The 25247-nt window shown below is 31.4% G+C and overlaps 3 protein-coding genes and 1 long non-coding RNA gene across 8 annotated transcripts in view; 1 reads left to right on the top strand and 3 right to left on the bottom strand.

Moving 5' to 3' along the window:
* The window catches only part of LOC116185359, a 4509-nt gene extending 1453 nt beyond the window's left edge, over nucleotides 1-3056 (bottom strand). The window contains exons 1-2 of the long non-coding RNA XR_004150201.1: nucleotides 2176-3056; nucleotides 265-688 (exon numbers count right to left, since the gene is read on the bottom strand). This is a non-coding gene — a long non-coding RNA (uncharacterized LOC116185359). The remainder of the gene's footprint in view (nucleotides 1-264; nucleotides 689-2175) is intronic.
* A 2916-nt stretch (nucleotides 3057-5972) lies between these two features.
* Nucleotides 5973-20967, bottom strand: LOC102675163 (solute carrier family 22 member 21-like). 4 transcript variants are annotated; one of them, XM_006613836.2, is made up of 12 exons: nucleotides 20726-20967; nucleotides 20162-20363; nucleotides 12074-12165; nucleotides 10813-10945; nucleotides 9611-9827; nucleotides 9414-9520; nucleotides 8512-8666; nucleotides 7983-8172; nucleotides 7433-7565; nucleotides 7044-7356; nucleotides 6736-6920; nucleotides 5973-6410 (listed from the first exon to the last, which is right to left on the bottom strand). In XM_006613836.2, exons 2-12 carry the CDS (start codon nucleotides 20185-20187, stop codon nucleotides 6234-6236), a joined length of 1728 nt encoding a protein of 575 aa, XP_006613899.1. In that variant the 5' UTR covers nucleotides 20188-20363; nucleotides 20726-20967; the 3' UTR covers nucleotides 5973-6233. The 4 variants fall into 4 exon arrangements, with proteins under 4 accessions (XP_006613899.1, XP_031365454.1, XP_006613901.1 ...); XM_031509594.1 differs by lacking the exons at nucleotides 20162-20363; nucleotides 20726-20967 and adding an exon at nucleotides 12831-12871; XM_006613838.2 differs by lacking the exons at nucleotides 20162-20363; nucleotides 20726-20967 and adding an exon at nucleotides 12535-12723.
* A 573-nt stretch (nucleotides 20968-21540) lies between these two features.
* On the top strand, nucleotides 21541-23521 carry LOC102675587 (zinc finger C4H2 domain-containing protein). 2 transcript variants are annotated; one of them, XM_006613840.2, is made up of 5 exons: nucleotides 21541-21955; nucleotides 22135-22306; nucleotides 22379-22560; nucleotides 22631-22840; nucleotides 22993-23521. In XM_006613840.2, the coding sequence occupies exons 1-5, from the start codon at nucleotides 21894-21896 to the stop codon at nucleotides 23120-23122; spliced, it is 756 nt and encodes a 251-aa protein (XP_006613903.1). In that variant the 5' UTR covers nucleotides 21541-21893; the 3' UTR covers nucleotides 23123-23521. The 2 variants fall into 2 exon arrangements, with proteins under 2 accessions (XP_006613903.1, XP_006613904.1); XM_006613841.2 differs by having other exon boundaries at nucleotides 21587-21955; nucleotides 22631-22831.
* A 777-nt stretch (nucleotides 23522-24298) lies between these two features.
* LOC102675903 (major facilitator superfamily domain-containing protein 8) overlaps nucleotides 24299-25247 on the bottom strand; it is a 2521-nt gene continuing 1572 nt past the window's right edge. The window contains exons 7-9 of the mRNA XM_031509588.1: nucleotides 25150-25247; nucleotides 24967-25076; nucleotides 24299-24804 (exon numbers count right to left, since the gene is read on the bottom strand). The exon at nucleotides 25150-25247 is cut by the window's right edge and continues 15 nt beyond it. Of these exons, the coding sequence (XP_031365448.1) occupies nucleotides 24311-24804; nucleotides 24967-25076; nucleotides 25150-25247 (702 nt within the window). The 3' untranslated portion in view covers nucleotides 24299-24310. The remainder of the gene's footprint in view (nucleotides 24805-24966; nucleotides 25077-25149) is intronic.

The raw sequence follows: 25247 nt of genomic DNA, 5'->3' as shown, positions 1-25247 counted from the left end.
TTTTCTTTTTTTTTCTTTTTCCTTTTTTTTTTTTTTTTTTAACCGAATATTCGCGTGATTTTAAATTTAATCCTCTCGCGTCTCCCGATAAAAAATGTATTATTAAATTTCTTGGATATTTTTACACTTTTATTATACTTTTATTATATTGTAGAAAGACAGTTATATAGAAAGGTTCATTCTCTTCGTTTCATCCCGTAATTTTTTCAAGCCAGGAACTCGTGTAATTCGCAGAACAAATCATTAACGTCGTGGATAGCCTACCATTTTTTATCTCGAAATCTATCTTCCGGTTGTCGGCTCGTTTCTTATCCCATTCGTTCGGTCGCGATGGTGTACACGTTCACCAGGTGACGGTGGAATTGTTCTTGGTCGAAGGTTTTTTTCCCCATGGAAATACGACCGCCTGTGTTTTCATTAAATCGTCGCCCGTTCCGCCACGACAAAAATTGAACTCTTCGGCCAGCTGTTCCGCGCCGTGTAACAACGCAAAACGATACGCGGACCACGGCGTTAATCGCGCGAGCACCGGTGAAAAAAGTGTGCCACCGCGCGAGAAACAAAATCGCTTCCATTTCACGCGCTAATAAAATCCGTATCATATTTTCGTGTTAACGAATCGGCTCGCCGTCTGCAGGAAATTGCTATCAACCGTTTAATCGATACCTCGGTCGGAGAGAACGCTTTCCTGTAAAAAAAAAAAAAATAAAAATTGACCATCGTTGTAGTTTCAACCTTCCGTTTTAGCAGCACGGAGATTAAAAATTTTGAAAATCCTATAACCCGCTACGTTTCCATCTGAAATTCTCCATCTAAAGTTCTACAATCCTTTCGGAAAATACACGATGAGAATACATATTTTAAAAACGAAACCAGACGTGATAAAAAGAATACTTGGTCGATTTTTTGAGAATAAAACACGTTGAAAAATTGTTAGGCGTAATAAAGATACAAGGATGGAATTGAATGAAGATTATTCGAGATCATTTCAAGATTATTTCATCTACTTTGGTCTTTCTTTTTACCGTTAGAAGTAATCGAATTATTCAATTGAAAAATTATTCCAAATACATCCCAACACGATTCACTTGTTTTCACGAATTCAAAGAGAAACGATAAAAATGTTAAAATTCAAAGGAAAGCAAAGAAAAAGAGAGAGACGATTTTCATTTCCCTCCGACCAACGATTCGCGTATCTTCATTATCCTTTTCCAGGAACAGTATCGATAACAACATCTCACTCAGACGTAGAGCACTAACTCAAACGAGGATTGCAACCACGGAGACCAGAGGGGTAGCGTTTGGAAACGTATCTACCTTCGAACAAAGAAACGTGTATCGATACGCCTTTTCCTTTTCCCCAGGATTATTCACGTCTGGAATTCTCTTTTTCTCTTTTTCATTTTTTTTTTCTCCTCCATCTCTCTTCTTTTCTCGCGTGGTCGTCGATAAACGCGCTTGTACGGGAAACCGTAGCCGGATCGAAAGCATATCCTCCCCTCTCCAACACCCCCAACCACCCCTCGGACATGTAGTTAATCCCGGATGAAGGTGGTACGTACATAGGTGCGCGAACACGATACGCGCTCGTCGAAGATGCATCCGATGCACGAATCCGCGTAGCACCGGATTTATAGACTCACAAGGGGTGAACAGTGATGCATTCATCTCGGTTCGACCGATCGAGAGACCTGGATGAAAGGAAACTACCACCCGGCCGCGGATCCGCGTGCATTATATTAATTAAATTCCCCTGTTTCAGAGTGGCTCTTCCATCGAGAGATATATTCGCAACAATTGCGAGGCAACAGGGAGGAAATTTTTATCGTCCTCGTTAGAACGAAACAATACCGATGTTGAATATCCATTACGAATATTATTGGAATATTAACGTGTTTCTCCCGTTCCGTTCTCGTTATTTCTCGTTGTTTATGGTAATAAAGGAAACACAGTGATAACGCGTCTGCACGAATCACGAGATTTCGTTCGAACGTGTTTCGCGTTTAAAAATGAAAATTTTGTATATGAAAATCTCTTTGAGTATCATCGAAGTAGTCGGTGAATGGAATAATTATCATTTGCTCGATTAAGATTCTCCCTGTTCCTCTGTCAATCGAATTCGTCAGAAATTCATTCTGAATATATCTAGAGAAAAACGTTTCGTTCTATACCTACAAAGGGATGAGGTAAAGCTATATTTCTCTCGATGTTATTGAGATTTTCATAATGTTAAGGCGGGACGGTGGCCAACGGCGCCAAGATACGTAAAAGGAGAGGACGTCCGGCGCGGTTTCATGAATAAGAAAAAAGAAACGGGGACAAATGCGATGCACCGAAGATTTGTGGACCGGGCAACGATATTTATTATGGGATGTCGAGTCATCTGTAAACATAAAATAACCAGCCGCATCGCGTGTACACGGCCCTACTGCAGTCGTTGGCTAGCTTCAATTTCCTTTGAGCAGTTGGAGGTCGAGAATTTGTCAAAGTGAAATATCTAAATCCCCCGTTTATATTAAAATATCCCTCGGACGGGGATGGAAACGGTGTTACGCGGCATTAATACTTTAATATCAAGCGCCGGATCTCGCGTCGCATCTAACTCTTTTATGCATCACAAAAGGCAACTTTGCCTTCCATTTCATCCAAATGAAAGTAGATAATAGCGGTGTACTTTCATTTAATCCAGGAGAACACAGATACGGAATATTCAGAAACGTCAATATCTTCAATGTTGTGATGTCTCTTTTTTTTTTATATTTTTTTTTTCCTCCTAATTTTTATGTAAAAAAGTATAATTACACAGGGAGATCCAAAATAAATAAATAAATAAACATTTGAATTATCTTCAAAAATTATAAGAGTAAGAGAAAAATTTGTCGAATAAAAGTTATTTGTTATAAAGAGAATCATCCGACAATCGTATCAACTTTTTTTTTTAAATGGAGTTCTTTAAATGAATCTTATTTCCAGCATAAATTGTTAATACATTTACGAAATATTTTTGAGGATCGATTCCAGAGATCAAAGTAATTACATTAAAATTTTTTCAAAAAAAGTTCTATAAATATATCAACACCTTGTATTGAAAGAATCAAATTGGATTTTTTTAACTTAAATAAAAAACTAATTGGTTAAAAATAAATCACGTTAGATATAGTATTACGTTTAAATGTATAAATAGAAGTTTCTCAAGATACTGTTTCAAAGTATAGCAAGAACTTTGAACTCCGGCAGATGAAGGTAATATTAACAACAAGCAAGATTTCATAAATGTTTGTGTATATTCAGAATTATGTATACATCTTATTATGTTACATTAATGTCTGGTATACCTTATTATATATGAATATTCTTATCTCGATTTTAACAAATATGATTATTTATGAAGTGGGTCGATATATATTCTGCAACTCGCAACACGATGGAAATATCTTACGCGATATCGACGTTCTATGTACAAGCTTGTGAATTATTCGTATCACGCAGATATCACCGTATTCGTAAATATTTACATAATATTTCAGTTAATACTCTATGGCAACAAATTAATAATACTCACTTGAAATAGTTCAGTTTTCATAAGAGCTATTGCAAATAGCCTGACAAAATATTTCCATCGTCACGAGTATCATTCTTGATACAATCGTTCTCCATAATCCTCTGGAACAGCACCGTGACATATATCACCGTGTATATTCTTATACAATTCTTACAATTATTCTATACGCTTTGTACATAGTTAATTAAATATTCATCGGTGAAGTACTCGTTTAGAATTACGGATATTTAATAGGTAGGCATATTCGCTCTCAAAATAATAATAATAATTAAAATTAAGGCTAATTTATCATCAGTATTATAAATCGTCTACTGATTCATCTAATTCTTCATTCGTTCCTGTTCAGAATAATAATATTCTCACGTAAATATATATATATATATATTTATACATGAAATTATAAATTATTACTATTATTAACTTCACTTTTCTAGATGATGCATTATCATGGCACGATGCTTTATAGTCCTTGCAGTAGATGATCGATATAATTCTGAAATATTTAAATCAGAAATACAGACAGGGCCTGACATAATTACCGATTAATATATATGTTTACGAACATGATGCAGCAATACTGTGTAAATTCCTGAGCATAATTATGTTTTCATTCCTAAATGGAAGAAGCATCATACGGTAATCTATGACGTGCGTATATATGTATGCGTTACCCATTATACGAAGACGTTTTGACGTCTGATAACACGGATACGTCAATGATAACCTTAACTGGCTGCAATGAGCTATAATTAATCGCATTAAAAATTCATGAAACGGATGACGTATACGAACAAAGGAAAGTGAAACGATTTCGCGCGGTATCCGGTAATTGTAAGCAATAAATATAAATTATTCATTTATAAAAAAATTTCAATGTTTCAATAAAATACAGAAAAATTTGAAACTTTTCAGGTATTTAACTTTTTATTTGGGTAAAAATATAATTTATAGAATGTGAAATCAACCCTCGAAATAAATATGATATATTTCATTTTCTTGTGAATATTTAAATTCAAATGGTAATAAAGAATTTTTTAAAAGTATTTCTTTTCTCAAAATTTACACGTATTGTAATCTTTAATTATGCTATCGAGCTCTCTGTTATATCATGTAGTTTATTTGTTATCATGTTATTAATCATATAGATAAAAATCTGTTGTAAAAAGTAATTTATCTTTTGTTAGAATATGATACATAAATAACTCAATAGCATAGACTCGCAAGTAAATTGTGCGTGATACAATGTATCGATATTTTGCTATATATACTGATATTTGGAAATTGTAATTATTTGTCGGATAAAAAGCGGGTCAATAATAATTGTGTATGTCAATTTTTGCATAAAAGCAATGCTTTTCAATCACTTCGTCAATTGCTCTCCAAGTATTCTCCACTTTTGAAGCACGCTTTCTAAAGCGCAAAAAATATTTTTAATTAACATTTTACGAACTTTCAAACTATTAAAACTAGTGAAAACAAATTTAACAAATATTAACAAAGATAACACTTCAAATCGACAATGTAAAGTAAAATATCGTAATTCATTTTATAAGATGTGTTAAAAATAAATATAATTTATCTTATAGCAGAATATGTATTGATAAAATACTGATATTTCATGTAATCTTTGGACAGAAGATATATCATTCATGACATGGATTTACGAAAATGAAATCTAAAAGCAATAAATTTTTTTTTTTTATTCAAAGGAGATTTCGTTTCATTGCATAAAATAAATTTCAAACGTGATTTTTTAAAACAATTAGTAAGATTAATAACATATTTTAAATGTACATATTTACTTTTTAAATTTAAAAAGTATGTCGAATATGATATAAATCTTATATAATAATAATATAAAATTGTAATCATTGACACCAATTTTTATCTTCTAAAATCAAAAATGAATTCAAATATACTAGATTAGATAAATAATTGAATATCAAAATGATATTAGATAGATAATTGATTATCAAAATAAAAAGATATATCATATATTTTGAACATATCTTATACAATTTATAACTATTCACAAGAATTTTTTTTTTTTTTTGAAAGTTAATTTCATCCTTTTACCAGAACAAAAAATCATCTCTTGAATTAAATTTCCATAATGTTTCAAATTTTTCCGACCTTTCAATTTTCCGAACTTTCTTTACCAATATGATGCCAATTTTCCCTCGGGATAAACTTTTTCATTCTCCTCTATCATTTCCTCTACAATTGATGACTCGTCGACTCTTTGTAACTAGTCGATTTTATGGCAAATTGATCGCGATTGAACTATGTCAATTTCAAAGGCAAGCAAATATTCTGCAGGTATTATACATACATATATAGAAGTACGCTTAAGCTCCCTTCACTTCCGGAGTTTTACCGCATGTTTCATCTCTCTCTTTCTCTTTTTCTGCCTCTCTCTCGCGAGCTTTCAAACCGCGAAGCGAATAGTCACGGTCGATAGTTTTCATGCCGGAAGAAAGGGAAACTTTTGAAAGCCATTGCTGCAATGTTACGTTTCTTTTGCTTCTTTCATTTTTTCTCAATTTGATTTCTTCTTAATTCTCGTCTCTTCTATGTCTCGTTGGTTTTTTTCTTTTTCTCCCTCTTTCTTCCATTTTTATATGTTTTTTCGTGTCGGATTTATAACTCGTCCCGATATATTCGTCCGTTCTTAAGACGGCAAATCCTGCAATTCCTGCTTCTGCTGCTCTTTGCCGATATTCTCTGCCTCCCACACTGTATCCGGAAGTTTCGTTCCCAACGTTTCCGGGAAGAACAAAGAAAGCAGTCCCGCGAATAGCGCCATACATCCAAAGAGTATCAATGGTAATTCGGGCATAAATTGTGCCTGTGACATAAAAATAGCTATGTAAATAGACAAAAAAAAAAAAAAACAAAAAAAACTAACTATTCTGTGGCAATTGTTTTTAGAAACGGAATCGTGGACAATATAACATTTTAATTGGAAAATAAAAAATATAATATCTCCTGAATGGATGATAATCAATCAATCAATATAACGATTTCACAATGCAATAAATAAAGTTACACAAAAGATAAATGGTATGTAAAGATATAGAATCTTTGCCATATTGTTTGAAGTAGTATGCAAACAATCAACAAGCGGTCCGTATCGATCTCCGCGATGTACATTCTTGCGGTAGTCGACTCACCAAAAGAGGAGTTTGCGGTGACAATATTGACCCCATGCGGCCAGTCATGCTGCAAATTCCAAGGAGGGAGTGTCTCAAGTTTGTGGGAAACAGTTCCGCTGTATAAATGTAAATCGTCGAGAAGGACATCGTAATGCACCATTTCCCGCCCATGTACAGAATCAATGGTAGAAAGTTCAATGAATCTGGAAGAAATAATAGAAAGTTAATGTGTCGATATTTAACATCCTCTTTTGTAATTAATCAAAAGTATTCATAGCGCTGTAAATTACAAGAATGAGAAATTTCAAGAATGAATTTGTGTTTACCTGTAGGTACGAATTGTATAGCCAAGCAAAAAGCTCCGCTCAGCAAAAAAGACGAGGAGAGAGTAGTTTTACGGCCGATGTAATCGGTCAGAAACCAGGTCAAAAAGTAAGCCGGGATTTCCACGATGGCGACCAATATGAAATTAACGTATTTGTCACCAGCGAAAGCCACCGAATTCAACGATAATCCATAATAGACGAAAGTGTTCGTCAACCAGCAAAACGAACACACCAACAACCGAGTGAGCATCACCGAGCTATTCAATATTTGCATAATCGGTGACTTCTTTTCGGTCATCACTATTTGTTCCGTCTGAAAAAATAAGATAAATTTAGTCAGGCGTAATTAATTTAATTCGGTTTTATTAAAAATTGTCAATTCGTCTTACCTTTTCAGTCTTCACCATGTTCAAATCTTTGAACGCTCCGATCGCCTCTTCCGAGATTTGAAGCCCGTTTATACGCGCCATTTTTCGATATATACTCTCCACCTTTTCCTGTTTCCCATTCGCCAATAGCCACCTTTAAAATGGCATCATTGTGTGTGTGTGTTTTTTTTTTTTTTCATTGTTTGTTCATTCATTTTTTTTTTTCTAGAGTAATGTTCGAAGGGGAAAACGATAGTTTTTATGCTTGTATAGGACACGTTTTATCGATAACCTATGGCGTACACAAAAAAAAAAGGAACGAGATAAGAAAGTGATTCGCTAAAATGATATGAACCTAAGATTATAAGCGGCCTACGCACGGTATACGCGTTAATTAATCAAAGAGAAAGAGAGAATCGGATCCAATTAAATATATGACGTGAAAGATTCACCGGTTAATCGACCGTAATACGCGTGACTACTTCTCCCGTTCGTTTAAAGAAATTCTTTTCGAGATCTTTAACGAGGCCTCCGGACAATGCGAATTAAGCGATCAAGTAAGGAAAATTACCTGACTGATTCTGGGATAAGAAGCGGCAATAAGATGGCCAGCAATGCCGGTCCGTACACCATGCGAAGAATCAATCGCCATGATCTAAGCCACATCGCTATCAATCCGAGTAACATCTCACCGACTGCGAACATGCAGCAGATAATTGTGCTGGCTAATACTCTGCCTCTTACCCCTGCCATCTCCATCCCTGAAAATCGATCAACGTTGACTCTGGTCCACGAGAAATCGGTTTTTTTAATGAAATTGCACGAAATAGATGTTTCACTGATATATCGTAAAATTATTAAAATTACTCCACACAGTATGCTTCGAAGCACACTATATCCCATACGAATGAAATATCGAAGGAATTACAGCGTGGCAATGGCAAACCGGAGAACCGACCATGGTTACGGTTACCTTCGGTTACGTTTTTCGATATCGAAAGGTTCCTGCATCGAGTATGGCATGTGAAACATGGCCGTTATTTATACCGGCATTATTCACGTCCAACATCTTCCCTTACTTTGCCTCGTTATTAACTCACCTAAAATAAATCCAGCGCTGTAGATACCGGCCGCGACAGTCGCGTCGATAAATTCGAACGCGAGAAACATCCAATAATTCACGGAGAAGGAATGTATCAGACCGCTGATTCCGCTCAGGGATGTGGTGAGCGTCAGTATCGTGCGTCTTCCATATCTGAAAAGTAACAGAATCCTACATAAGCGGACAAGTTTCGCGACGACGGTGATTCTTCGACTTCTTATCGTCGACGAATAAAAAACTTTTGAAACTCTTCGGCGAACGATGTTTTTCGATACATACGAATCGAGAAGATTTTTGACATCGGTACGAGAAATTGCCTCGAAAACGAGGATGTCTCGAGAAACAAGTTCGAATCGTTATCATAGATCTCGGGAAGTTGGTCCAAAGTACAGTTTCATTTAAATACATTCCCCCCTCTGGACGATCTCAAGTATTCCCCGACTTCGAATTAGAATTTGCGATCCAACTCGTGAAAGTCTCGTCCGTTCAGAGTTTCCGATTCCCTGGTGATTCTTGAGCACGTGCCATAAAACGGTGTAAAAACTGAGCATCCTCAAATTCGAGCTACGTACGATGGATCCGGCAAAAAGTTCATAGATCACACCGCTCGGTTTCCTACATTTCGATTTCACCGGATTATCGGCAATCTTAACCATCTCTGATATTTTTATCACGTTTTACGAGAGGATTTCGATAGATGGACATCAACGACCTGTTGAATCCGATCGAATCCTCTCCGCTGAAACGTTACGCCCATCGAAAAACCTCTATTTCACACCCCTCCTCGATCGAACGTGGTTAGACATCCGATTCGTACCAAGAACTCCATTTCCTGGATCCGATCCGATCTAATGGAGGCTAATTAAGGATCCTTCGAAGTAAATTTCGATTATTTCTTACCTGTCTGATATGTAGCCGGCAAAGATCAGCCCGACGAATTGACCGATGTTATTTACCGTGCCCACAAGAGTGAGTTTCCATCGATTGGTGTCACAGGTAATGTCCCACTGTAACGATAAAATAACGAATAACGAATAACGTGAATTGTTTCGAGCTGGTTAATTTTAATCGATCAAAGGATTAAAACAGATTTTTACCTCGCTTTGAATCGTATTCTCGGATGGATCGTAGATCCATGAATCGCACCTTCTGGTAACGTTACCGAAAATGGTTTCGTTTGTGCACGTCCCTGTGTGATTTTGTACGACATAACGGATACATTTGGACGTCTCGGATACATCCGGGACGGAATCAATCATCCAAGGCACGTTGAATTGCGTGTTCGATGAATTCTCGCATTCTGGCACCGTACACCTGTCACACGATTATATATTAAAGAACATTTTTTTTTAAGTTATGAAAAAAGATTGAAAAAAGAGATATATATTAAAGTATTTATTATAATTATTCATCAAGTTTTTAAAAAAAATTTTTTTAAAAATTTTTAAAAATTAAAAAATCAAAAAAAAATTTCATAAATTTAATTTAATTTAAATTAATTTCGTTTAGTTTACCAACGATCAACATTTCCACGTATTCCAGGATATTTTATTCTATAGCGACTAGACTGCGGATATTTATGCATTCATAGAAAATGTAAATGAACATAAATCTGCAAAATGATATGCAAAAAGACATAAAATATTCAAAATAAAATATTAGAATTTTGCATATGAAATAAATGATCAATTTCACAAATCCATTTCATACGTAAAACCAAATTCAAGAATAAATATACTGTTATATATATAATGATATATAATAATATTTGTTATTTAATTTAAAAGTTAAAATAAGATGATTACAATTTGAATATTATTTTATCAATTACCTTGCCTAATTACGATCAAAAAATTTTCAATTTGCGTAAAATATCCGTATTCCAATAATAAACATTAAATTTATCAAAGAATGTGATAATTTCCTTTAAACGCGCTAAAATTGTTCATACCGCGTTCATACCATCATCAGCAAGCTTCAATTCTCATCTACCGCGAAAGGATTAACGGGTTGCTAATAAAGTAATCGATTACATAATTTCGATGTTCGATCAATCTTCGTGGTCGCGGTACATTAGGTTATTCCTCGCTGATTGTATTTGATCGCCGCGCATTATTCAAGCCTACTCTCAAGAATTTATTCGTCCATAAACGGCTGTCTACCTTGAGAAATGCGATTCACGATTCAAAAGAGATGCGGATACACATGATAAATTATGCGAAAATACAAGGAAAAAATGAAGGAGAAAAAAAAATAGATATCACCGGTCGAATCACAAGTTGCATCAGTGGTAACGTACCTGTATTTAACTTCCCCGGCTGTGAACACGTAGGCAAGCGTGAATCCTGCTGACAAGAACAGAGGCAGGCTGATTATCGCGAACATGATCATTTGATAGTATCCGAAGCGATCCACTTCCTGCTTCCTGTCCCCTGCGAAAATACCATTTCCCGACGATCAACGATACCGTTCGATTCATCTGCTCGAAAATTCCCATATTCGAGAAAATGAAAGAGGAAGAGTGGAATACGCGACATTCTCGATCTTTAACGCAAACAGATTCCATCGTGAAAATCAAGTGTCTGCTGTTGATATACAATGATATTTCTCTCGTGGAACTGCGAAAAATGGAAAAAAATAAGAAGAAAATGGAAAAGAGAAGAATTTGATCATCCACGCTCTCTTTCTTCGCGCGCAAAGATAATTTCTTTTTAAATTACGACGAGTTTCGTTTCACGACCAAAAAATTAATTAGATATACGAACCACCATCGATTCGTCATCGCTAAAACGAACTCTCATTTTCTTTTTCGCGTTTCCTTATCGTCGGTCAAACGGAAGTTGTCGCGTTACGCTTGGGTTAAACTTTGACTAGAAACCTCACTCTAATTCATTTAGTTTAATTGATTTAGGTATTGTTAATGAACAGCGTCACTAAGTGAATGTTAAGTATCTTTTGTTTTTTCTTTGAAACGAGTCAAACGGAATAAATTGTTTAAGGAAAAGTGGAATAAGCGGAAAATCGTTATTCTTCGAACACGTTCTTATCACACGATTCGAGCAACAGGCGGCACACGATGGTAAATGATTAATTCGAGTTATGATTAATTAAGACCAACAGACGCGTTGAACAAATCGTGTCGGTGGCCTGGCACACGATTAATCGACATGATAATTAATATTGTGGTTCATCTGCGATCTGATTTGATCAAGAATGATATATTTATATATCGAGGAAATATTAATTTTTCTTTAAATTTTTAAACGCAATTTTTAATTCATTAAACGCGAACAAATAATTTTCCTATGTTACGTGTTTATTTATATTGCATAGTAATAAAATTAATATACACTTTATAAATTTGCATATCTATATGTTTTGCAATAAGAATTATTTCTGAATTTTATTACCTAATTAGCATTTCAGCAATTTAACGTATAATAATAAGACGATTAATAAGAAATTGTGAACTACGTTTCAAAGATTATTTTGTCAAATATCAAGTTTAAAACTATCAAGTTTTGAGCAGAAATTATACTATGAAAACAAATGAGCGTTACCTCTGGAGCCATCTTTGGAATTCATCGTCGACGATTCGTCGTCGTTTTGCGCGCAAAATAGTCTCATATTGTCCTTCTCGTCGTTTTTCAGCCTGCAAACACAGAGATTTGAGAATTATACCTGATCCATGGGCAAGGTTTCCTCATTGACCCTACGTCCTGAGTCAAGTCATCGTTCGAATATCAATGGCTCGCGGAACACACGCGGGAACGACGCAATTCTGTACGAGTATTATTACATAAAAGTATCGAACACGATCGAAAAAAAAAAAAGAGAAAACTAAAAGAGAAAAAAAAAATGAAAAAAAAATGGAAAACCAGTTGCCAACAAAACTTTCACGCTTGCCATTCAGTCAGCTCTGCTACAGAAACGAACGATCGACCAAGAGAAATCGTGATCCTTATTCTCGGGTAATCATAATCGCCGTTATGGCGAAAAAAATCGTTGATATAAAACTAACCGTTGCCTAAAATTCTGATGAAATTAAATGTTCGCGTTTAAGGTCCACCGATAAATGCCGATAAATCGTAAACGAGATGACCGCGTGCTCGTTTGTTGTAGCGCGCGATCACGTTCAACTGCTCTCGGCGAATCTCGATTTTCTACTGGCTTCGAAGCGACTGGACATCAAACAGAGATAGAGGAAAAACCAGTGCAAACGGAGGCGTTCACATCATTCCACTTGCATATACATGAAAACGAACGCGTCATCGAACTCCTCATTGTTGGATTCTTATCGAAAGTAATCGAACTTACCGATTCTTTTCTGCGTTTTGATTCATTTTTTCGTTGATTCGTCTTCGTTGATTACTTTTTCAGGGATTCTTCGAATGATCGCACGATTTGTGAGAAAAAAAAAAATTTTTGTTTCCTATCAAAGATTCATTAATGGATGTTAATAATGTTTATTTAAGAACGATCTTTCTATACAGAGTGCCATTGACTTTCTAATAGAGATAAAAGAACTGAAAGTGTTGCACATCTCCATTGGCGACATTTATATGCCGTTCATGACAAGCCTTGACGATCTCTTCCCCTGTAACCAAGTATACGATGACCATTTAACGTTTCAAGGTGGAAATGAATTGTAACTGCCCTTCAATCTCACCGGATAAATATGGATGCGGATGATGCCGTGGAAAATGAGCACATTCTGTAATACCGTCGTAAATCATCCTGTTTATTGTTATTTATCGCCCATATGTAACCCGCATGTACGTAATTCTGCCGTTTTTTTTTATTCTTGTAGAAATTTCAGGATAAATAAATTGCGATTATTGCAACATTATAGGCGCGTTGCAATGTTGCACGTGAAAGATTTAAAATGAAGAACAGATAATTATGATCGAACAGAATTTTTTATATTTTTATCAATTATAACATTGTTCTTTTTTTTTTCTTTATAATAATTTTTACATAATTTTTACATATCGTGTAAAAAAATCCGGAGGCGATAATTAGATAAAGATACGGTACGTTGTTTAACATTGTTGCACGCAAAATATTGTCAAAGTATACGTCGTTCAAGTAAAGAATGGATCACGGCTGATCAGATCGTATACGTCCTTCATGCGTAATTTCACGTTAGTTTATTCAAGCATGGCGAGATTAACATATATTTTACAATTTAAACGACTCGACGGAATTCCTAATTCTTCATAAAGAAGTCTACGCGATACTCCATATCGTGTTACTGCTAGTAATCTTTTTAACATCTTCTTAAATTTTTCCAGGTTGTGTCCCGACCAATTTATACGAATAGTTCTGTTACATATGATTAACAACAAAAATGTTTAAAAATCTTTTTTTCGATAAATTTTTATATTAATCTTTATAAATTCATAAAAGACTTTTACGATGCGATTTATAAATAAATATTTTTCTCTTATTAATTATCATGATCCATATGGGGGATCGACTCAAGTGGATTAAAGTATGTCAATTGTAATATCGCGAATCTATCAATCGAAACGAGACGGAACCAAACAAATGTAACAAAGGGAATAAACCTAATCGAGTGTCTACCTTGAAACGCAGTTCAATTGTGCGTTCAATTGTAACCAACAACTTAAACGCTTCCATCTGATCTCTATTCTTCTTAATTCAACTTACAATTGAATCCGACCAGGTCTCCAGCGAATGTGACACAATTTTACAGTAGCGTCTAAACGAAAAGCATAATTATATTCATTTGACGGTACTTTAAATCAACATCTATTAAACAGGAGATAAATGAATCTAGATCAAATTCCCTGTATATTGCAATGACGATCATGATTCATTCATTCAGATGACTTTCATTCATAATAAGAAATTTAAAATTAAATATCGAATTATAGATTCCAAAATTTATAAAGAATTGAACCGAAGGATTTTAGGATTTATAGAAACGATATTCTCAAAAATATATTCGATAAAATATATTGTGTATTTCAAAAGAAATTGAACTCACGATTAAATTGCGCGTTCCCTTCCTCAATATATCGTTACTCGAAACAAAATATCATGTGCGAAACAGGTGTTCAGCCGGTTTTCATTTTCCTTTCGCGAATCGCCTACGCCATTCTTCAAATGTCCATTAATTATATGTGACTAGTTAATTTCGCGACCACGATTAAGTAAAAAAAATCGCGAATCGACACGTGTCAAATGGCAATATAGCACATCGTCAAACGATCACAGACTGTTCTGTTGCTGCAGCAACTGTCTTCCAAGGTAAACGTATGCCACAGACTTTCTGCCTCTGTCCCCGTTGACCATCGAAGGGGCAGTGGGAGAAGTGAAACAGAACGGAGAGGGGAAGGTTCGGTCCTTCTTAAGTTCTTGACTTTCAGCAGGCCACGCTAGTTCTACCATGTCAGATCGTGCCATGCAGCTTTCACGTGAAACATTGTCGTCCGCCATGAAATAACCATTGTCCATTTCGAAAACTTATGGCATGCAGGCTTTATGTATACAAATAACCAGGTGATAAAGATGTTTGAAAAATGATAAAATATCGTTGACGGAATAGAAATATATTTCGAGTAACTTATTCGATGGTTTTCTTAATTTTGTTTATTTCGATTTCATGCTCGATGTTAGAATAGAGAATAAAAGAGGTGATAAATGGACAGATTGTTGCGCAATGATCTATCTATTTAAAGAAAAAAATTGGAAATTCATTATGAATTATCATAATCATAGTTTGATTAATGAAACAATGTTTAGAAACATTCGATGCAGAAAGTGCTTATGTTACGTAAAATATCACCGGAATACGTGCTTCACGGTTTACTAGGTATCGGTTAATTATTGAAATTCCGGGTTTTAACAGTTGTACCTTTTCAAACTATCTAATTACTGATCGTATCTGGCAATTACATAATCTTTGAAGAATATTATGTCGGTCCTTGAGCTTATAGCCGCTATTAAATGATCGTTTAACCGCCATTTTCGCAAAATTTATAATTTTGAAAAATTATCTAGCTTTGTTTTTTTTGATATAATTCTTTCAATTATTCGAATCGTTTTTTAGAATTAAAGAAATGACAATTATTATCTTTCTTGTCTCGAACTCATTATATGTTTAAATATTCAAAATATTATTAAAAAATCGAGAAAAATTATAAATATAACTAAATTAATAAAATATAAATTATGATAAAAAATTAATCATCTCCTTAAAATAAACATAATTTATTATTTGCCACTTCGTGGCAAATCTTAGAATTATTAAATACAATATAACTTCAAATATTTTTTGTTAACCACTCGCCTATGGTTAAAAAGATGAGATATTATTCATTATCGTCCCGCTAATATAAGACACGTCAAACCAAATAATCGCAATTGCAAGCTACGGTTTTGAAATACGGTTCTAAATATTTCTGAATCAATATTCTCCAATCTTTCTCGAATCGCTATCTTTCACATCCTTTTATAACATCTAAATAATCTACAATCTCTTCCTCGAGTTATGCAAAAAAATCAAATCATTTTTGATAAATTAAAACAAACATAAAATTTTATATCTAGATTATGATCCAAAATTCTGCAAAAACTTAGAAGAAAAAAATATTAAAATGTTAAAATCTTAAAAATACCAAAGAAATATTTAATATGCAATAAACATACGATACAAATGAATGCAATAAATATTGAATTCCTTATCTCAAAATATTCATTATAAAATTTTATACAAAAATAATTACAAGATTAATAAAAAGTTACTAAATAGTTACAACTCACAAATCACTTTAAAAATGCTGTTAAAAACCGGAATACTGAAACATCGCTTTCTAAACAAAAATGGAAACTTCTTCGAAAACAATCTCTAAAAATATCGCGACACAAAGGAAGAAAATCGCCAGGTCAAACGTCCCGCTACTGTTCTCCGACGTGGCGCGCAACGATTATATTTTGAAAAGTGGCGGGTTTTTCTCCGTCTTCGAATATGATTGTTCGAATCACGTGGGCAGAAAAAAATCGTGCATGCACAATTTCCCGCGGTTGACACACATCGATAGATAACACGACCGATAAGACGAAACGTGCATAGCTCACGCTCACGCTTACTCATGTGTGCGTATTTTTGTCTTATTCAGTTCATCGAAAACAACCGGAGAAAAATCAAATAAAACTGGTTTACGCCGGCTTAGACCGGATGCGACAGCTTAGTTGCAACTAACGTGCGACGGTTTATTGTTACATCGACCGTTATGTGCAACTGGTCTATGGAAAAAAATCGGTTTTTACCCAGGGTTCGATCGGACAAAATTGAAAGCCGATATCAGCAGTCCATTTTCGTTGATCTCTGCCGATCTGTCTGGCCCGATTTCCTGTTTCATCCGCTATGTTCCGGTGGATCGATGAAAAAAATGAAATAATTTAACAAATTTAAATGAAATCGGTTTTTATAACAAAATTTTGTTTTAATTATGAGAATAAAAGATGAATGGAAAAAATTGGAATTAAATATATAAAATAAAAAAAAACTTGTTTATTCGATAAATTATTAATCAAGAAATAATGAACAGGAATAACGGAAGACCGCCATTAGTGATTATAAGAAATGAATATACAGGAAATGGAATTTGTAATAAATTTCAAGTTTAATTTTTGAATTTCAGTTTTTTTGATAAATTTTATTATAATAGTTAAGCTTTTTTCTCTCTTTTTATGTGCTAGTATTTCAATTGGATATGTGTAAGCTATCATTCCGATTGTATCATCGATATCGATAAATACACAATTGCGTTCGTACACTTTTTAATATAACGTTTGAAATTGATCCATAGATCCCGTAACTGAAGGATGAATCTTGTAGAAAGAAGTATGTCATATTAAATTAAATATCTTGTAATAAAAGTAGGTTAAAAATTATGATTGCCTTACATGAGAAGATGAGGATATTCTTATTATTCTTAACAACATGATAGTTAAGAAATGAAAGAAAAATAAGTACAGATTTTAATTTTTTTACTGATTCTGATATTAAATTTTAAACATAATAAAAAAACATAATCACATTATTTAGTAATAATTATTTGAATTATTTGAATATGATTTATTGAACATTCGATAAATAATTTCTTTCGTAATTGACACAAATTCGATCATTTTTACAAATTTGTTTTACATCTTATATTAAAATTCAGATGCGAATAATAAAAAATAATAAAAAATAAATAATAAAAAGAAAGATTTTTAAAATAAAAAGAAAAACATGAGAAAGTAAATCATTATTTGTAGACTACTTCAACTTGTAGAATCAAATAACGTTTGTTGACTCAATTAAAAAAATTTTGATGGGGATAGAAAAAAATAAATTAGATAACAATAAATTTTTATCATGATCATTGAAAAAAAGCTGCATTCATTAAACAAGTGATAATATATTTATATGGTGACAACTGATAAGTCGTAATTATTTAATATTTTATATAAGAAAATCAGTTTTAGTAATCTTTTTAATATAAAATAATCATCGATCATAAATGAAATACAAAATTTCTACAAAAGTAAATAGGTTTATCACGTTAAAAATTTCATGGAAGATAATTCTCGCTTTGTTAAGAAATTGTTTTGTCAATTTGGCAAACTTGGAACTTAGAACATTAATCCAAAAATAAAATAAGCGATCCATGATTACATTTTTGAATACATATTAAATTAATTCTAATTATAAATCAAATCTTCAATAAAGTATGCATCAATTATTTTTTGTCTTCTTGTGATGCATATCGTGAACTGTATTCATCATTAAGTATTTATCTTAAGTATTAATACAAAAATTTTATCTACACGAAACAATCAATAAAATAAATAAACAAAGAAAAATCGGGATTAATTATTTTTCAATTATTTATCTTTGAAAAATTAAACTTTACGAAAATTGAAGAAAAAAAATTATTTATTTTATTTCGTCCAAGTAACATTTTTTCATTCTTTTATTAATATTTCACTTAAATAAAATTATACAATTTTATATCGAATTACTCATATTATTCAATTAAAACGAAACAAAAAATATAATCAAAAATAAAATCAAACAAAAAAAAATGAAAAAAAGAGATCACAAACGGAATACGTGAATTAACACGATTGAAAATCTCGTTGTTTATTTATTAAATAGGAATAAATTTTATAAACATTTTGAAAATTACTTTCGACACTAATGATTCCCCGCGCGAATTAGTCAACGAAGCATAATGGCAAGATAAATGAGCCTAAACTGGTGTGTCCTGATTTCCACTCAGTTTTAGCGTATTTGGCCAGATGGTTAACAAACTCTGACTTATGAATGCCTATCTTTATTATGTGATATTTTTAACCATCGATAAAAAACGAGAAAGAAAATCCGCATATTTAGACAGATGCAAATCATGAAACAAAATACCAAGTTTATTAATTAACCTCGTAAAAATATTTTGTATCGGGATTCAAATTGCGTTTACATCTTGACAGATTTCAATGAATATTACTATATTTAAGTTTGATATAAAGATTCATAATTAATATCCATCTTTTATGTTTTTCTTTTTTTAATATATTCTTTGTTTATATATCACCATAGTTTGATGATTGGTATAATGATTATTATATATTTTCTTTTTCAACATTTGATTATTTGATGAAATTAATTGTAATTTAAAACTACAATATGTATATGTATCCTTGATTGAATTTTTCCAAAATAAAATTTTGTAACGGTTTATTTAATGAATTTCGATATGAAACTCAAAAAAAATAATTTTCTGAGATTAATGGCATATAGATGATACGATAAAAATAAATATTATGGAATTTGAATAAATGCGAAATAAATTATATGATACATACATCTTAATATAGTACGTATCAGTCAGTTTCTCAACTCATTTCACTATTCATCGTTGCGCCAATTATCCCATAATTCAATGCAACAAAGAAGCGTTGTAATTATCAACTTAACATAATACTATCTTCAAGCCTTGCCATCATTTCCACGATTATCACGATGATTATCATAACAGAGTTTTTTTCGAGAGAGAGAAATCATCGACTGCGCGTCACTATTCTTTTTGTCCCACGAAAATATCGAAAGTACGCTTTATTAGCGCATTGATTAAACGAATGATATTTATAAAAAAATTTGACAAGATAAAAACGATCACGATACGTCCTCGTTTGTGAAACGTGATAAATAATGTATATACATGTTCCACATATTGATCTATCCTAACACAGAGTATGAAAACATTATTTTTAAACAATTCATGACTGAAAATGTTGATCACATCTTCAGAGACACATGTTTCAATTAAAATCGTTTGTAAACACGAGAAAGTTGCAATCGATGATTTGCGAAATTAAAGGAAAATCGTTCAAAAAACACGAAAGTTCAAATCAAATCAAAATTCGATGACAAACGTATTTGTATAGAAATTTCTATTTTATATTATCGGAATTTAACTGTACAATGCACAATTATTCATAAGATCATTCGTTAATCCTTTTATATTCGTTACATGCAGCGTGTCCGACAAACGAGGAAGAGAAAGATAAAAATTTGAAAATAAGCATCTATGTGAATTACTTACATTCTAGATCCCATTCTGGATCCCATTTTGGATCCCATTCTGGACCCCATAATGCTTCCGCGTAGAAACTCGTCTAATACACACGAAAAGAGAGGTCGCCGTTAAAAAGGAAAAATTATTCCCCTCCGCGTGCGCAGCGAGGAATCCGTTGAAACTGCTTAACTTCACGTCTCCCAGGGTATCTCTTCTTTGTCCTATATTCTCATAGTTCGTGAAGCTTCAAACACTTGAAAGTTTGTCAATGTTTAGTCATACAAATGCGGCAGGAAAAGTACTCAGTATTAAGTAGAAGGACGACTAATATATACTGTACTGGACGGTATATATAGAAAAAAATCAAGGGAGAAACATAAAATCATCATAATCACCAACCATGGTACTTTTCCAATTTGGCTCTTTCTTTCTCTTTCTTTTATCTGGATTATTGTAAAAGCTGGAACAATTCTCCGCTTCTAAATAACATTTTGTAAAATATTAGATATCTATACGTATCTCTTCGTCGGTTCCATTCACGATATCTGTTCGGTTCCATTATGTCTTTTACAAACGCCATTCATTCTACGAGACATCGAAGAAAATAAAACTTACGATGTATTGGTCATGACTATCCTCCTTGTCTCATGAATTCTTGAAAAATCACTAAAGATTACAATATAGATTTGTTGACCGTGTCCCGGTTGAATTGAAATGATTTCAGTCCGAGATTGATTAACTATTCATGACTGATCGCATTTCAATAAGATCGATCCCGCGCATAAGCGATACCGATTGCTGACTAAGATTCCGTCACGATTCCTCGATGAATCGTCATGAAGAAATCTTTTCAAAGAGATACATGACTAGAGATATGCGCGCTCCATTTGAAAGCGTCAATATATAATTTTACCTATATATGAGATATATAGATATTTGTACAAAGATTGATAATCTAGATTTTTCGCTAACTCGCAGAAAATATCAAATATTATTAAACGATTTTGTTTAGGAAAAGAATCTTTATTAAGATTGCAAGTAGGAAAATATCGCTTACTGTCGTAAAATTTGATGAAGTTATCAATTGAGTTTCAAATTCTTATATTTAGATATTCTAAATTTATTTATAGATAATATATGCACAATTTATTTATAATCGATTATATATTTTAATTGAATAATTTTTAATGAATTTTAATAGATTAATAAATAAAGATGATTAATTAGTATAGTAATAAAATTCAAGAATAAAATTAATTTATCAAAATATGATAACAAGTTTTGATAATAAATTTTTTATGTGTTGAACATTTTAAACTTATATACTTTCTTGTATCCAATTTTCATAATTAATTTTATTAGATTGCGGTAAAATGTTGTTAAATCTATTTATCTTATACATTTTCAAAATAAACCGCTCTTTTGTTAGTTCACCGATGTATCGTTGAACGGCGTGTACATCCATCTGTATTTTAGAATTTGTTGTTTCTAATCTATAAAAAGACATCTGTCACTGTAATTTATGATATTAATTATGTTCATTGTGTTGAATGTCAACGAAATTGGTTAATTTCTAAAAACATAATTACAAATATAACGATTTTATTCGTTTTCAATGAAAATATAGTGCATATACAGAATCCTAACAATTCTATCCTAAATATTTTATTCGGGATGCCTTGACGAAAGAAATTTTATTTCTGAGCTTGTTGCATTTATTTTATAAACAAATTATCTTCCATTTGACAAAGTTTGTCTAAACAAAAGTATTAGGAAGAGTTTAATGATGTCAGCCACTGAAACTACGGTTATTTTTGCAAAACTAGAAGCGTTGAAAGACATTAAGTACTTATAAAATTTTGTTCATCTATATGAATTCTTTTTTAAATATGATATAATTTTTTAAATAATTTAAAAATTTTTAAATAATTGTTTTAAAATAACATATAACAATATAATAAATAGTAGTATGATTCAATTTATTTTTTGTGAAAAAAAGTTTTAAAATATATTTATTTTGTTAGGTCAAAAACACTTCAATTGGAAAAAATGAAGCAAAGAATTTTGCAAGAAGTAGAACAGACTGAACAAGAAGAAAAATGTTTACTGGAATATAAACAAGAAATGGATCTTCTTATGCAAGAAAAAATGGCACATGTTGAAGAATTACGACAAATACATGCAGATATAAATGCGGTATGATAAAATATAGATTTAATATTGTATTTTCAAATAAATTATATATAACTATTTTTATAATTGTATTAGATGGAAGCTGTTATTAAACAAGCAGAAGAAGCTAGAAATAAAGCAAGAGAGACTGCAAAATTAATTCACAATAATGATTATCAACCTTTAAAACATGATATTGATCGTATGCGTAGAGAATTTTTAGGATTGGAAAGATTACCAGAATTATATGAAACAGAATCTGATCTCATTTCACCAGAGTAAGTTAAATATAAAACAAATATATATTATATCAATTGGATTATTATTAAAAAAATTATTTGTTTACAGTTATTTTGACCGTCCAATGCAAAAAGCAGAATGGAGAGTAGAAGTAAGAGGAGAAGATTTATTACCTCCTCTTACTTTACATCATCCTGGTCATCCAGGTGGTTCAACACCTTTTCTTGCTCCTCAACCTCTTCAAGGTCCAAGTAAGCCAGAACCAAGACCATTACCACCAGCCCCAGGCCCACCTGCTCCAACATTCAGGTACCACTGGTATATCGCAATTTTATATTATATTACTATATAATATATAAGTTATCAAATTAATTTTAAATCAGATATATATTTGATTTTATAAATCTCAATAACAAAAATATATTATGTATATTAATATATTAGTTTTTACATTTTATCTTTGTTTTTAGGCAACAACCACCTCCTATGAAATCATGCTTATCATGTCACCAACAAATTCATAGAAATGCACCAATCTGTCCTCTTTGTAAAGCTAAATCTCGATCACGTAATCCCAAGAAACCAAAGAAAAAAGATTAATTATAAGTGTTATTTATATAAAATCAACCATTTCAGTCATATAATTCTAAGAATACATGTTAATGTTTTTTATAACTTAAAATAATTCAACTTCTATAAAAACATGCATTTATACAAAATGTATGTATTTATAGTAATTTTTAACTTTTTGTAAAAATTATTTTTCATTTTTACAATATCTATACCAACAATTGTAAGACATTAAATTGTCATAGTAATTGACAATTAAATAATTTTTACTTTCATTAAGATATACAAATAAATTTAAATATGTTTTATGATTTTAATTAATTTTCATAAATCTGAAGTTGAAATCCTAATTTCTTAATACAATATATATATTGCTTCACCATATTCTTTATTGTATACATTATTTATGAATATAATTATTTTAGAAAACATACATACACTTTATACTTATTTCACTAAAATTATAATTTTATTTAATTTTAAATGATTATATTAATTATCAAAATTTAAAATTCTTTATTGTGTAAATCTTATATATATAACTTTTTTAATTTATAATTTTCACTGAGTTTATTCAAATATAAATTCTCATTCAATTATTTGTGGTAAGTACAAATTCAGATTATTTGATAAAAGGCATTTGCAATCTTCAAATTTCATAGCACCCTTATTTTTAGATATAAATTGAGCAAAATATCAGTCTTTTCATATGAAATGAATATTTATATAAATTTAAAAACTTTTATATTATATATTTTTTTTTTGTTATAAAATTATTGAGTATTTAAAAATTTATTATACTTGTAATTTTTATATGCTTGATCATAAATTTCTATTTCTTTTTTTTTTAGCATAACTATTAAATATAAATTATTGACAATATTGTACTATACATATAATTTTGATTTTTAAATAAAATTCAAATTATATAATAATAATTTGATTGTAAAAAACAAATTCATTATAAAAATTTTTTTGTGTTGTTCTAAAAACTATCTTCATAATCTTAATTATATTCTTTCATTTTTTATATATTTATTTATAACCTATGAGTTATATATTTAAAACATGTATTAAAAATCTGTAAATATCCATAAAAAATATACTTAAATTTTATATAATAATTGCATTTATATACTGTAATTCTAAATTGTTGTTCAATATATATTTATATAATCTTATAAAAATTAAAATTTTTCTTTTAGAGTGTATTATTTACTACATTTTATCACATTCCTCATTTTTATTGTATTTTTGTGCATCATTTAAATCTTGAATATCATTAGATTTGAGATGAACTAATGGAATTTCCATATCTTTTGATAGAATTGTTGCTTTTGGTGGAACTAATCGTTTGTTTACAATTTGTAACCATGACATACATACTATTAATGTTAATCCAGTGATACCAAAGGTATGATATGTTCCAAAACGAGTATAAATTACACTAACAAATACTGGACCTAAGACACGAGAAGCGCATCCAGCACCTGTCATAAAACCCATCCAAACACCTTGTGGACGAGGTCCTAATACTTTACTGAAGATAGTTTGTATTAAAGTAATACCTAATGGATATCCTATAGTAGTGAATCCATATCCAATAAAAAACTGTATAGGTGTAAGTTGTGGTGTATAGTTACACCATTCTTGAGTACTTGGACATCCTACAATTTCTGTGCCATTGGAATCTTTTGTAATATTATTAAATGCTATAAAATATAATAAATATATAATATTCAAAAATACATTAAACATATATTATTTTTAATTATTTTATCTAACAACTTTAAAATTGATTTAATATTTTAAAATTATTAAATATGATATATAATATAAATAAGATGCTATGTTCATATATAATGTATACTTACATTCCAGATAAGCAATTTTTGGAGGACCTGGTCCCCATGGAATACATAAAATTCTTCCTATTACCATGAATAAAAATCCACCCCATAGCATTACCTTACGTTCATTAAATCTAAAAATATTTAAGAGATAAATCAAAATCATAAAAAATCATTTTTTATAATATCTGTATAAATAGTTTATACTTTTTGCACAAAGGTTCAATCATAACAAATGTGATACATGATACAACAGCTCCAATACTCATTAATATACCCATATAATATAAAGCTTCTGTTTTTGA

Source organism: Apis dorsata, unplaced genomic scaffold, assembly GCF_000469605.1.
Source record: "Apis dorsata unplaced genomic scaffold, Apis dorsata 1.3 scaffold_163, whole genome shotgun sequence".
Taxonomy (NCBI): domain Eukaryota; kingdom Metazoa; phylum Arthropoda; class Insecta; order Hymenoptera; family Apidae; genus Apis; species Apis dorsata.
The sequence above is the reverse complement of the archived record's forward strand: the minus strand, read 5'-3'. Positions and strand labels throughout refer to the sequence as shown.